Source organism: Rutilus rutilus (genome assembly GCF_951802725.1).
Source record: "Rutilus rutilus genome assembly, chromosome: 11".
In the NCBI taxonomy this organism is placed as follows: Eukaryota; Metazoa; Chordata; class Actinopteri; order Cypriniformes; family Leuciscidae; genus Rutilus; species Rutilus rutilus.
In genome coordinates this window covers 37,683,442-37,697,303 of record NC_140216.1, presented here as the reverse complement: position 1 = coordinate 37,697,303, position 13,862 = coordinate 37,683,442, and the positions used below count along the sequence as shown (strand labels likewise).

General features: G+C 35.5%; 2 protein-coding genes across 5 annotated transcripts; one reads left to right on the top strand and one right to left on the bottom strand.

Annotated features, from left to right (window-relative positions):
* Positions 1-1,258: 1,258 nt before the first annotated feature.
* LOC311299512 (zinc-alpha-2-glycoprotein-like) lies at positions 1,259-7,478 on the bottom strand. 2 transcript variants are annotated; one of them, XM_084423109.1, is made up of 7 exons: positions 7,306-7,478; positions 6,743-6,991; positions 5,573-5,851; positions 5,353-5,407; positions 4,884-4,986; positions 3,953-4,139; positions 1,259-2,273 (listed from the first exon to the last, which is right to left on the bottom strand). In XM_084423109.1, exons 1-5 carry the CDS (start codon positions 7,346-7,348, stop codon positions 4,971-4,973), a joined length of 642 nt encoding a protein of 213 aa, XP_084279235.1. In that variant the 5' UTR covers positions 7,349-7,478; the 3' UTR covers positions 1,259-2,273; positions 3,953-4,139; positions 4,884-4,970. The 2 variants fall into 2 exon arrangements, with proteins under 2 accessions (XP_084279235.1, XP_084279236.1); XM_084423110.1 differs by lacking the exons at positions 6,743-6,991; positions 7,306-7,478 and adding an exon at positions 5,973-6,204.
* LOC311299492 (E3 ubiquitin-protein ligase TRIM39-like) lies at positions 7,350-13,468 on the top strand. 3 transcript variants are annotated; one of them, XM_084423078.1, is made up of 8 exons: positions 7,350-7,491; positions 8,184-8,267; positions 8,799-9,370; positions 9,485-9,580; positions 9,900-10,133; positions 10,225-10,363; positions 11,187-11,213; positions 11,366-13,468. In XM_084423078.1, exons 2-8 carry the CDS (start codon positions 8,195-8,197, stop codon positions 11,911-11,913), a joined length of 1,689 nt encoding a protein of 562 aa, XP_084279204.1. In that variant the 5' UTR covers positions 7,350-7,491; positions 8,184-8,194; the 3' UTR covers positions 11,914-13,468. The 3 variants fall into 3 exon arrangements, with proteins under 3 accessions (XP_084279204.1, XP_084279205.1, XP_084279206.1); XM_084423080.1 differs by lacking the exon at positions 7,350-7,491 and adding an exon at positions 7,921-8,068; XM_084423079.1 differs by lacking the exon at positions 7,350-7,491 and having other exon boundaries at positions 7,919-8,267.
* The last annotated feature ends 394 nt before the right edge of the window (positions 13,469-13,862 follow it).

Sequence of the window (13,862 nt, the reverse complement as noted above, 5' to 3'; positions counted from 1 at the left end):
ATAAAATATAGGACTGTTTAATATCTGATGATGCTGATATGAAGTAATAAAATAAGGTCATCGTTTTGAGGAAAAGGAATATAGAAAGCAAGTCACATATTCTGGTCTTTTCACATTGTTCTGTGTCCTGAGAGAAAGAGTAGAAAACTTTATCTCTTTAAAGTAAACCAGTCACAGTCAAGAAACTCATAAATGATGACAGAATTATTATTTCTGTGTGAACTATCACTTTAAGATTCCCTGAGGCCTCTGTGCTACAGCGTTACTGTAGATAATGTTCACTAGGTGGCGCTATATAGTTTTAATTTAATTTGTTTAGTCATTTGTTTGTAGTTTACTTGGTTAAAATGTGTTCTTTGTGAGTGCTATGTCTGGTAAATAATTTTTGATTGTGCATCTTTAGTCCTAATGATGATTAATAATGATGCCTGCACCACTCATTAATGGATGAATATATTGGATCCACATTTTAATGCACTGTTTGTGTATTGAGTGTGTGTTGCAGTATTTAACACATGATGGATTGAGTGATTGTTAAGTTCTGATGGTTTTAACAGAGACGGCAGGACAAATGTTCTGTCCACTGAGGTTTAGGACACAAGATGAAACCAAAGACCCCAGAGAACGGCTTTAATGGGACCCGGAGTCTCTCCTGGGACAAAGACACAATTTTCATATTTCCATAAACAGAGTCGACTGCATCTAACGGAAGAGTCATGAGCATTTCTTAAACCAATGGCTGCAGATTATGTTTATAAAGGGGTTTGGAAAGATTATTTCTGCTTTGTGATGTTTTTAATCCTCATATTTTATGTAAAGTAGGTCTATTTGTACTTCAAATGTATATGGCTGTCATTAACAAAATGTCAAACCAATAAGCTGCATTATCATTAAACTTCATTATCACAGACCTATAGCTTTTAAGGAACTCAGTGTCTCCATCAGTCCATCTTTTCCACTGGATGTGTGTGTGTCTGATCACAGTGATTGTGTGGTTCTTCAAGTATTGGCCTGTTGGATTCAGCAAATCCACACTAAAGTTCCTGAACTTCCTGATCTTTGTGCTTCAACATCCTGCAGTGAGAAACCTGTAATTCTGCCATCAGTCATTACCAATTACATGTTCCATCGTCATCTTTTAGTTTTACATGCCTTTATTTAAGCTAAAAAAAATAAAAAACTCTCCGAAATTTGGCATCTGGTAAAAACGAGTAAATTAAAATTACAATTTAAAACCTTCACATGAAGGGTTTATTCATGATTAGAGATGTTAGGGGTGAGTTATATATGCAGGATTTCCATAACCTTATATTCTTATATTAAACTGCATATTTTATCAGACATTTTGTCTCAGAAATGTATATGTACATGTTTAGTTAAAAAAAAATAGAAAACATAATTTTACTGAACCTCAAATATTTGAAAGTTGTTGTTTATTATGTAACAAACATTTTATGAAAGGAAACACTGGCTTCTGTAAAACTGCTCCTTTCATATGTAAAAATACATCAAACATTTAAAAACAAAGTTAAAAGTATTCTTTTGAAAGCACCAGGATAGGAAGCCATCTATTAAATCATAATTAATATGTGAATATTTCATTTGAGAATTATTAAAATGAATGGATAAAACACTAATTCATGTGCATTAAAATAGTGCACTGTAAAATTCACTGTTTAATACAAACAACATTTTCTGTCCACATTCTAATGCATCATTACATGATTCAATCCTGTCTCGCTGAACACACACCTCACATATTAACACTCAGTGTGTGTTTTGTTCAGATGTAAGTTTCATTGAGGAATGTTGCTGTTGGAGGGAATTTAAAGGCCTGATGTTAATGCAAACACATGGAAAATTACTCAAACGTAAAATCAAAACTGAGTCACTTTGGCACGAAACACGTTCGGTTCAAATGATTTGAGTTTATCATTTAAACTGTGAAATACATTTACACAATCTAATGTGTTGTTCTAGTTTAGAGATTTTTAACATACAGATTTGGGAGAATGTAACGCCTAAATGTATATCATACATGTATAAATGATATCAAAGTTTCATAAATGTGTGTCTATTACACAGCGCTCTGTTCTTCAGCACATCTACTGAAGCAGTTTTGAATTATTTGGCATTGCAGTTTTTGCAGAGAATCTTTGTCCCGTCGGGGAAGAATCCAGCGCCGACCAGAGACACCGAACACTCAGAACACTTAAAACACGACTGATGCCACTGACGATCCTCAAACGACACACACTTCCCTTCTCCAAAACCTGACAAAAACATTGAGAGGAGTTTCATTTTGAGCAGCCGTTTCTAAAATCTCTATAACAACATTATCATCATTTCATATGAACATCATTTAAATTGTTAATAAACATTGATAAGGATGCACTCTAAGAAAAGTGTGTAAAAATATGGCACAATGTGTTAATGAAGGAATATTCCGTATTGATGTTTCAGTGTTTTACCCGTATTTTGAATTATGCATTGCATTGTGTTGTGATATATGGTTAATATAAATGTTTGTAAACTTAACTTTTCTGTTTTTTATGGATTTTTTTTTACAGTGTTGTTCTGCTAAAGATGATTTACTCAATGTTGTTCCAGACTTATATTGCTTACTTCTGTGCAACAAAAGAAGATCTTCTAGACATAATGAAAGTGAATGGGGACTGGGGCTGTTGAGCTTTTTATAAATGACAAAAAAACCAACATGGTTTATGCAACTTGTATGTTATGTTTAAGTCATGTTTTGCTTGACTACTTTTGTCATTTTTTATGTGTGGAGCTTGACAGCCCCAGTCTACATTCACTTTCATTAAATGGAAAAGAGCAACATGGACATTCTGCGTAATATCTTCTTTTGTTTTCCATAGAAGAAGTCATTGGGGTTTGGACCGACATGAGGATGAGAAAATCTAAATAAATTGATGTACTATATATATATATATATATAGGCTATATAAACTTTTTAAATGGACATTTTTTTGGGGGGGATATGTGCTTTTTTTTATGTCATATTCGACACGATTTTATGTCTAATAGTATGATTAGTGAGAATATGAAGCTCATATAGTTGGAGGGAAAAAAACACCTCAATTTTATTCAAAGGTCCAAACTGAGAAAAAAACATGCAATTTGTTGTTGCTGATATTTATATGCCCCATAAATGGATGAAATTCTGATTGTTTGTAATGTAAATCATTGAGATCTTTATAACAGTATAGCGGACTGCATGAAATGCATGTAAAAATCAGTTGTCACTCAATATCTCCCAATAATGTCTTAGTTAGATGATATTTAAATGCTTAGTTTTATGATCAAATCTCTGTAGTTTTTATTGTGGGAGGCAAAACGTATAATGCAATACAATGATGACTGAGAGATGAACAAATAAATGTAACAAATAAAAGTTGCTTCAGTCCAGTTTATCTTGAAATATTAATAACAATATAAACATTATTCTTACATTTACTTAAAAAAATCAAGATTTCACAGCAAAAAGACACGAGAATCACGACCTGAAGGGGGACGTTATAGTTAAATTTACACTAAAAGGCCTTTTACTTGCTAAAATGTATAAACTATCACTCATACAATAGATGATGTAGTAGATTGTGTACAAGTTTTCAGCAAAGTTTTGATAATGTTTTAGAAATGTGCGTATCAAATATGATACACTAAGGTTAAAACATATAAACAGTGAGATATTTGATATTGATATTTGAGTTAGATATTATATTCTCATAGGTCATGACCCGGTGGATGAGAGACTCTTGAGTCCCGATGAACAAGCAGAACTTTATTCACACACACTCAACAGCCTCCAAACACACGACCCTGTTTATGTGCCAACTGTCTCTTGTTTCTGACAGTGTTTCTGTTCTCAGCTGAAGGAACTGCTAATGAAGAGCGCTCTTGTTATAAGGACACATTAACACACACTGACCTGTGATGGGTTTGTCGCAGGCGGCACATGTTTGGGCGTACAGGTTACTGAAGCACTTCACACAGAACGGATCTTCACCCTGCGTTGTGAAAGGCTGTCCGGCCAGCTGGACTTTACAACCCGAACACAAGAAACATTCTTTATGCCAGGGCTCGTCTCTGTACGTAACGCCACCCTGAACCAAGATCTGGAAGAGACGAGACCAAACACACTGTCATTCACTGCGTACAACTTAACGAGGTTAGCAGTGAAATAAAAGCAAAAAATACTCCGTTTTAGATTAATCTTCAGATGTGTGTAGTTTACACTCTTAAAAGTAAAGTTTCCAAAGGGGGGTTTCACAGTTTCATATGTGACCCTGGATCACAAAACCAGTCTCGCACGGGTATATTTGTGGCAATAGCCAACAATACATGGTATGGGTCAAAATTGTCCATTTTTCTTTTATGCCAAAAATCATTAGGATATTACGTAAAGATCAACACCATGAAGATATTTTGTAAATTTCCTAGCGTAAATATCTAAAACATTTATTTGTGTGAGTGAATGCAGCACAATCGTGAACATAAATGAACAACTTTATAGGAGATTTTCTCAATGTTTTGATTTTTTTGCACTCTCAGATTCCAGATTTACAAATAGTTGTATCTCGGCCAAATATTGTCTTATCCTAACAAACCATACAGAAATGAAACGCTTGTTTATGCAGCTTTCATGAGATGTATAAATCTCAATTCTGAAAAATTGACCCATGCGACTGGTTTTGAGGTCAAGGGTCAAGAGCAGATTCTTTGGCCTGCAGGAAAAACCCTGCATTAATGCCTTCTTGGACTTAAACTCCAGTATCAAATTTTGATGAACACCACTAAAAGGTGATCCACTTTTTTGAGTGTGAAAAAACTGAGTTTGCTCAAACGAAGCCCAAACTGACCCGAGTAGCCACTGAAACCGGTTTCGTTCAACAGGCTTCGGTCGTTCTGGAGACCCTGAGATGACGTTCTCTCTTCTGCTGGAGCCATTATAGTTCATCTGGCCTAGAGATTATAAAATACAATACATTAGAAAACTTTAGCATTAAGCTAAGCTCATACTGACATACTGTTTTGTGTTTCATAATTCATAAGCTTTTATGGCACTGAATTTTAAAGCAGTTTATCTGCATCACTTCAAAAAATTATTAAAACGTTTATTAAAGGAAAATTAGTTATTTTGAAGAATGTTTTTCTTTAGTCCACACAATGAAAGTCCAATGTTATTTTGCACCCCATTGACTTCATTGCAAGGACAAAAGAATAATTCAGTTCTGTAGAAAAAACAGAAAGTCATACAGGTTTGAAACAACATGAGGGTGTAATTTTTAGGTGAACTACTTTAAATAGTTTTAAACATTTTGAACTTGCCATTTAACTCTTTGTGTGCCGTTCCTGCGCAGAAACACCATAGTGCGCTTTTCATCTGTAGGAAAACAACAACAGTCTTTTTACAATTTTTATGAATTCATAACAACAAAAAAATCTCAAAATTTAATTTGAGAAAATCTGACTGAGCTGCAATCACAAATACAGGTAAAGAGGTCACAAATTAAAGTTAACTTACTTAAGGACATACTCTCATATTTACCCCATTGTGTTATAAGTGTCTGTGTCAGACTGCTATGAGAGACGTGACACTCATAACTCTCTTCTTCTTCTCTGTGAATCTCCACACTGATTCTCATCTGAAAGCTCTCGTCATCATTGGGTCTGACTCCAGTAGAGCTGAAGGGTTCAACGCTAGCGTTGTTCAATGTGATCTTCATCTCGATGTGTTTGGGGTAGAAGCCAGTGGCCAGACAGCTCAGATTCAGCTTGCTTCGGTCATGAGGAGCTTCAGAGGCAAACGTGTGAACATCTGGTGCATCTGCAATAAGAAACATTGTGAGTAAAGAATATTACTACATCTAAAAAAAGACACTTGATTCTGAATACAAAGACATGAAACACTAAGTTCAAAACACTGAAGACATCAGAACAACACATACTGCTTATTGAATTATTAAATGTGGAGATCCAGTTCATGCAGGTCCTGAGGTATGACTGGACGACCAGTCTGCAAACTCTTTGATTGTTCCACTTCATTTTGGTTTCTTTTGCCTTTGGATTTTTCTCCATCCACTGCATCATGTCAGAATTAAAGGCACTAAAATCCTCTCCATCATATCCGTACTCATCAAACGCTTTTACATCCATCACTGGATCCAGCTCACAGCCGACTCTCCTCTGTAGTGTATGGAGGCCACAGCATACAGCAGTTGTATACTGGATAATCATTATCAAACTTTCACAGTTTGCCTTATGTAGCACATAAATGTAGGTGTGATACCATGTATAAATAAATGATAATCATTTACATCATTTAGATTTCAGATGTAGTTGGGTTTATGGTTCACATTATAATTCTTGAATGTGACATACGTTGTAATAACGAATGGCCAAAGTGGAGATGCAAGTTTCCCAGGTGCTCTTGATGGCAGAATTCATCACATTAACTAACAAACAAAGTCATTGTTCTGTTTGTCATCATTTATGTCTATAAACATTAGATCTAACAATCCTCTTTTTGTCAAATGTTTACTTGAAAGTGTGCTACCGCTTTCGAAGAAACACATACACTTGATATGATATTTCATGTTATAGCTTTCAGATATTTTATGTGTGACCTAAACGTCCAGTTATTTTGAGGGCCACAGTAAGTCCACACTCATATTACAGGTCTGAGAACTGATAAAACAGCTGAACTCAGCAGACTCACCGTCACATTTGGATCTTGTGCAGTTTGCCAGAGTATAAACCAGATGTATAAACCAGTCTTTAGATTCATCTGGTTCTTCAGTGTCTCTCCAGATCTCTGAACTCTGGCGGTCTCTTTTCCAGGTTTGTTCTTCATTACTGTAGTGAGAGATCCGTCTGTCATCATACAGACCCACTGCACTGAACTCAGGACCGGAGGATCCAGCAGGTTTGGAGAGAGCGCTGTAAACATACTGGAGAAGATGTCTCTCTGGAGGAAAATAAAAGCAAGACAAATTATTCTGAAAAGATACTGACAAGCCACATTGATCACTAAGTTACATTGGGCTAAGTTCCCAACCACATTCCTAAAAAAAATATAGCACAGAAAGATAAAGTCGTATCAAACCCTAACGGAACTTCTCCTTCTTCTGTTTATTTTACGGTCCAATCCAGTTTCTCGTAGAAAATGAAACAGAAATGTTCTACCTTTTTCGCTATCTGTACATACCATAGACTGTAAAAAAAAAAAAAAAAAAAGTAGGCTATGTACATCATGCATACACATACACTGAAGTAACGTACGCAGACATGTTCGATGTTTTATCCACACGGACCGCTCTGACATCACTGTAGTTCAGAGAGATTCAGAGAAAGTGAAACTAACTTGATCAACAACAATATGGACTCCTGAAACGATCAACCTCTTTAAACTACAGAATATTTACTGATCCGTTCAAAGAGTCTTGTGGACACATCTGATCCTCACAGGTAAGAGATAGAAATATAAGAGAGATTGTGCTGAACAGGTTTCTAATGGAAGTGAACTGGTTTAGTAGGTTTATGTCGAACTGGAATAAGTTCAGAACCAGATTTAAGCGTATATAATACTTAACTATTTTAGTTGTTCACTGCACTGAAATGGTATCAGAATTGTATTTAAATATGTCATTTGATTGTTTGTAAAGCAAAGTTTGGTGTTTCTGTCATTTTGTCACATGGCAGAAAGACTAAAGAAACAGGAAGTAAATGACCTGCAGATTCACTGAACACAAACCTGCTAAACTGCAGATCAAAATCACTTTTATAATAAACTAGATCAAAACTACACTTGACTATATAATGTATTTTTGTGAAGAGATATGTATATATATAGGCCTATATGTTTTGTTGGAAAATATATCACTTGTAGTTAGGGTCAAAAGTTCAGTTGAGTTCTCAAAATAAAAGTTATCAAAAGAGCAGGTCAAAGTTCAGTTCTGTAAGTTAACAAACCAATTTGATATAAATTATAAATTTGACTTGAAATAATATTATGATGAATAAGTAAAACTAAGCCGGACTCGAGGTAAGATTTCATTTAAACCTCAGTGACTAAATACACATTAGGAGCAAATATAGGCTTAGATATTTCTTATAAGTTCTTTGATCATTCAATAACATTTCTATTCTTGAAAACGAAGAGGGAAGAACAATGGCAGAATCTTCACCAACATCAACACAAGCAAGAAAAACCAGGAGATGGAGTATTGAGGATACACATCCATGTAAGTCAATAAATAAACAATAAAAACAAGAAGAATGAATTAGTGCATGAATAACTTTCACTCTTCTCATATAATATTTAATATGTAGTTCAGGAGTGTACAGTAGCAGATAATAAAATCATTTCAAATCAAGATTTCAAATCAATATTGCTCCTTCGTGTATTTATATATTTGGTACAGTAAGTGTTCGTGTAATGAGCTTCACATTAGGGTTCTGATCAGCTTGTCTGGGTTCATTTTGCAGTAATGACCAGCTGACTGTACATGATCTCTAATATATTTGAGTTTCCTCAAAGACGTCACTCTTTGTCTCTAGACATTCTTTACATTCAACCAACTTCATGAGTTGCATCATGGGATTCTTTACAAACAGTATTAAATGAGTCCATTTATAATAAGGCTAATAATAATAATGATAATTATTGTTATTTAAGTCCTTCAAGCAAAAGCCATTAAATCAAAAATTCAAATGTGTTTCCAAACTTTAGACTAGTAGTGCAGGTGATTTATCTTCATCATTTCTCTCTCCAGCGATGTCTTCCTCCAGCGGTCCACTGACTGAGGAGCTTCAGTGCTCTATATGTCTGGACGTGTTCACTGATCCAGTCAGCACTCCATGTGGACACAACTTCTGCAAGACCTGTCTGAATAAGTGCTGGGACAACAGCCAGACCTGCAACTGTCCATATTGTAAAGAAACATTCAAGCACAGACCTGATCTCAAGATTAACACCACACTCCGAGAGCTCGTAGATCACTATAAAAAGAAAAGTCCTGAGAAAAAAGCTGAAGTTCTGAAAAAAGCTGAAGTTCTGTGTGACTTCTGTGAGGAAAGAAAGCTGAAAGCCCTGAAGTCGTGTCTGGTGTGTCAGATCTCTTACTGTGAAACTCACCTGGAGCCTCATTCGAGAATGGCAGGTTTAAAGAAACACAAACTGATCAATCCTGTGAGTAATCTGGAGGACTATATATGTCAGAAACATGAGAGACCTCTGGAGCTGTTCTGTAGAGATGATCAGACATGTGTGTGTCCGATGTGTGACGTGACAGACCACAGGAACCACAACACTGTTTCTTTAGAAGAGGAGAGTGAAGAGAAGAAGGTAGAAGTTACTGACAAACTGATTTTAAATGGCTCTTATCATGAGGAATCACATGTTCTTTAATATAAATGAATCAGTTATAAAAACATATTGTGTGTTGTTCTCTGTCTATAGACTCAACTGATGAAGACACAGAAAGACACACAGCAGATGATCCAGGACAGAATCAAGAAGATTCAAGACGTCAAACACTCAGCAGAAGTCAGAAAAGTGAGTTTAAAATAATTAAATTAATTTTTATTTTAATATCTATCATTGTTTATTGAATTGTTGTATAAAAGCAATGTCACACTCACAGTCACACTGCTGGTCTGAATATCGACACGTCTGTGATTCCCTGATCACTTAGTAAAGTAATAACACATCTCTCCTCAACAACACACATGATTTGAGGAATCATTCAGTGCAAACGGGGCAGAATGAGGGATTTTGAAAACCGCCTAAAAACACTGAAGTATGAGAAATAATAACACTGATTCTTCTCTTAACAAACGCCACTAATAATGTGTTGATTGTCCTGGTTGAGCAGAGAAACACAGAGAAGGAGAAAGCAGCCCGTGTGGAGCTCTTCACTGATCTCATCCGCTCCATTGAGAGATGTCAGACTGAACTGCTGGAGATGATGGAGGAGCAGCAGAAAGCAGCAGAGAAACAGGAGGAAGAGCTCATTGAAGAGCTGGAGCAGGAGATCACTGAGCTAAAGATGAGAAACACTGAGCTGGAGCAGCTCTCACACACTGAAGATCACCTCCACCTCCTACAGGTCAGTCAACATCTCTCTGATCAATGATAATGCAGTATATGACACCATAACACTCCCCATGCTGAAGGATTTCTCCTCTCTCCTGCTGTAGATTTACTCATCCCTGTGCAGCTCTAGAAACACCAGGAACTGGTCTGAGATCAGTGTGAAGACTGATGAGAGTCTGGAGACTCTGAGGAGAGCTCTGACTAAACTGCAGGACTCTCTACAGGAGAAACTCACGCTAACTGGTACAGCAATATCAAATACACCGTACAGATACATATATTTATCATCTTTTAATATCAGTAATGAAGAATGAATCTGTTAAAGCTGAAATAAGAGAAGTGTGTGATCATGTGTTTGTGTCTCATTATCATCACAGTTCTTCTTGAAGAGAGCAGGTCATATTCATCTCTAATTTCAGGAAACATGCAGTAAATTCATCTTGTACTAGAAGCTTCATCACTGTAACCAGAACCTTGAGGCTTTAGTAAATCTGTGAACACTTTTAGATGATAAACTACAGAAAGAAACATTCATTTTCTGCCATTTTCAGTCTTTTCAGCGGTTTCATCTAAATGTTGTGATTATATGTCAGATAAAATCAGTTTAGCAGAAGAAAATCAAATCGATAGACATCATTAATGTTTATTCATGCAGGTTTGTTATTTTTTAGAGGAATATTTCTGACCTGTATCAAACAGCTTCGCAGTGCTGGGCTTCATTTTCACTTTCTCTAAGGTTATTTTTATAGTGTTGTCTTTGCTGAATAACCACAACACTAATACACTCCAAAACTGAGATGAATAACATTAGCCATAACAATATCTAAAATAAACATGTCATAAAATGTTCACAAAACATTCCCAAAGATGCTCTAAAAAGGAGGAATATTTCGAGCTCAAACACAATAGGAGTTCAAGGATTCTCTAAATATCAGCAGAGAAACATTGATCAGATAAAACATGATGTTGTTCACAATTCTTTAAATATAACCTTAAATCTTGTCTATAATTCACACATAAAGATGTCAAAGATCTGATGGTGTTTTATTGTCATGTGTCTCTACAGAACTGAAGAGGAGACAGCAGTATGCAGGTACAGTGTGCTGTCTGCACTACACTAGATTACATTCAGATACTCACAGCTTCATCACTGACCGACAGTATGATTAAACACTCATTACATATTACAAACATCATCACTAAAAATCTGTATCAAGTTGTGATTCATATTCTCTGTTTTCTCAGTGGATGTGACTCTGGATCCTGATACAGCTCATCCTGAACTCATCCTGTCTGATGATGGAAAACAAGTGAGCCATGGAGACATTAGACAGAAACTCCCAGACAAACCAGAGAGATTTGATAGATATGCAATTGTCCTGGGAAAGGAGGGATTCTCCTCAGGGAGATTTTATTTTGAGGTGCAGGTGAAGGGAAAGACTGAATGGGATTTAGGAGTGGCCAGAGAATCCATTGACAGGAAGGGATCGATCACACTGACTCCCAGTAATGGATGCTGGACTGTGTATCTGAGGAATGAGAATGAATATAAAGCCTGTGCTGATTCTCTTGTCTCTCTGTGTGTGAGAGTGAAGCCGCAGCGGGTCGGTGTGTTTGTGGATTATGAGGAGGGTCTGGTCTCCTTTTATGATGTGGAGTCCAGCTCTCATCTCTACTCTTTCACTGATCAGTCTTTCACTGGGAAACTCTTTCCATATTTTTGCCCATGGCCTAATGCTGGAGGTAAAAACTCAACTCCACTGATCATCACACCTGTCAAACACAATAAATGAATTTACAGCCCTAATATGAAATACACAATGAAAATGATTTCTATAATTAAAAATCTGATCATGTTTTGCTATTTTTTTCATCATTTGTTTTTCATTGTTAAAATCTATAATTCTTGCTATATTTGCAAATTATATTATGAAAATATGCTTGTTTAACAATTTTATTTTCAATTTTTTATAATTATTCATGCCGTTGTTTTCTCCCATCTCAACCTGACAAATTGAAAGTGTCTGTATTTTTGTTTTTTTTACATCAAAATCAACCATATTATGATAATATTAATAAATTATCAAAGCTGTGTCTAATTGCTGTGATAAAAGCTGTGATAATACTGTGGTAAATCAGATGGTAATACCTTAATATATATCAGAACTGTATGATTACCATATTCATACACTACACTATGGATCTTCAAAGTATACATAAAAAACACCATGATATTATGATCATGGTAATAACAAAAAAATTAAAAAGGAGAAGAAGAAGAAGAAGAAGAAGAAGAAGACATTGTAGGTCTATTACCAAGTTATCATGTCTAATGTTTAACCATAACAATAGAATAGAATAATAGACACATTTCAACACACATCAGATTTATTTAAATGCTCATTTTTTATTGATACAGTTATATACATCTTCAAATAAAATATAGGACTGTTTAATATCTGATGGTGCTGATATGAAGTAATAAAATAAGGTCATCGTTTTGAGGAAAAGGAATATAGAAAGCAAGTCACATATTCTGGTCTTTTCACATTGTTCTGTGTCCTGAGAGAAAGAGGAGAAAACTTTATCTCTTTAAAGTAAACCAGTCACAGTCAAGAAACTCATAAATGATGACAGAATTATTATTTCTGTGTGAACTATCACTTTAAGATTCTCTGAGGTCTCTGTGCTACAGCATTACTGTAGATAATGTTCACTGGGTGGCGCTATATAGTTTTAATTTAATTTAATTTGTTTAGTGATTTTGTTTTATTTAGTTTTTACTTGGTTAAAATGTGTTCTTTGTGAGCGCTATGTCTGGTAAATCATTTTTGATTGTGCATCTTTAGTCCTAATTAGGATTAATAATGATGTCTGCACCACTCATTAATGGATGAATATATTGGATCCACATTTTAATGCACTGTTTGTGTATTGAGTGTGTGTTGCAGTATTTAACACATGATGGATTGAGTGATTGTTTAGTTCTGATGGTTTTAACAGAGACGGCAGGACAAATGTTCTGTCCACTGAGGTTTAGGACACAAGATGAAACCAAAGACCCCAGAGAGCGGCTTTAATGGGACCCGGAGTCTCTCCTGGGACAAAGACACAATTTTCATATTTCCATAAACAGAGTCGACTGCATCTAACGGAAGAGTCATGAGAATTTCTTAAACCAATAGCTGCAGATTATGTTTATAAAGGGGTTTGGAAAGATTATTTCTGCTTTGTGATGTTTTTAATCCTCATATTTTATGTAAAGTAGGTCTATTTGTACTTCAAATGTATATGGCTGTCATTAACAAAATGTCAAACCAATAAGCTGCATTATCATTAAACTTCATTATCACAGACCTATAGCTTTTAAGGAACTCAGTGTCTCCATCAGTCCATCTTTTCCACTGGATGTGTGTGTCTGATCACAGTGATGTCGTTCTTCAAGTATTGGCCTGTTGGATTCAGCAAATCCACACTAAAGTTCCTGAACTTCCTGATCTTTGAGCTTCAACATCCTGCAGTGAGAAACCTGGAATTCTGCCATCAGTCATTACCAATTACATGTTCCATCGTCATCTTTTAGTTTTACATGCCTTTATTTAAGGTAAAAAATAAAAACTGTCCGAAATTTGGCATCTGGTAAAAATGAGTAAATTAAAATTAAAATGTAAAAACTTCACATGAAGGGGTTATTAATGATTAGAGATGTTAGGGTTGAGTTATATAGGCTATGCAGGATTTC

Coding starts and splice junctions, on each gene's coding strand:
- LOC311299512 (XM_084423109.1), bottom strand. CDS start 7,348: ATGTCAGAGCGGTCCGTGTGGATAAAACATCGAACATGTCTGC. Junction 6,992..7,305: donor AAAACATCGAACATGTCTGC/GTACGTTACTTC, acceptor ATTTTCCTCCAG/AGAGACATCTTCTCCAGTAT. Junction 5,408..5,572: donor GACACTTATAACACAATGGG/GTAAATATGAGA, acceptor GTTTTCCTACAG/ATGAAAAGCGCACTATGGTG.
- LOC311299492 (XM_084423078.1), top strand. CDS start 8,195: ATGGCAGAATCTTCACCAACATCAACACAAGCAAGAAAAACCAGGAGA. Junction 9,581..9,899: donor ACTCAGCAGAAGTCAGAAAA/GTGAGTTTAAAA, acceptor CTGGTTGAGCAG/AGAAACACAGAGAAGGAGAA. Junction 11,214..11,365: donor GAGGAGACAGCAGTATGCAG/GTACAGTGTGCT, acceptor CTGTTTTCTCAG/TGGATGTGACTCTGGATCCT.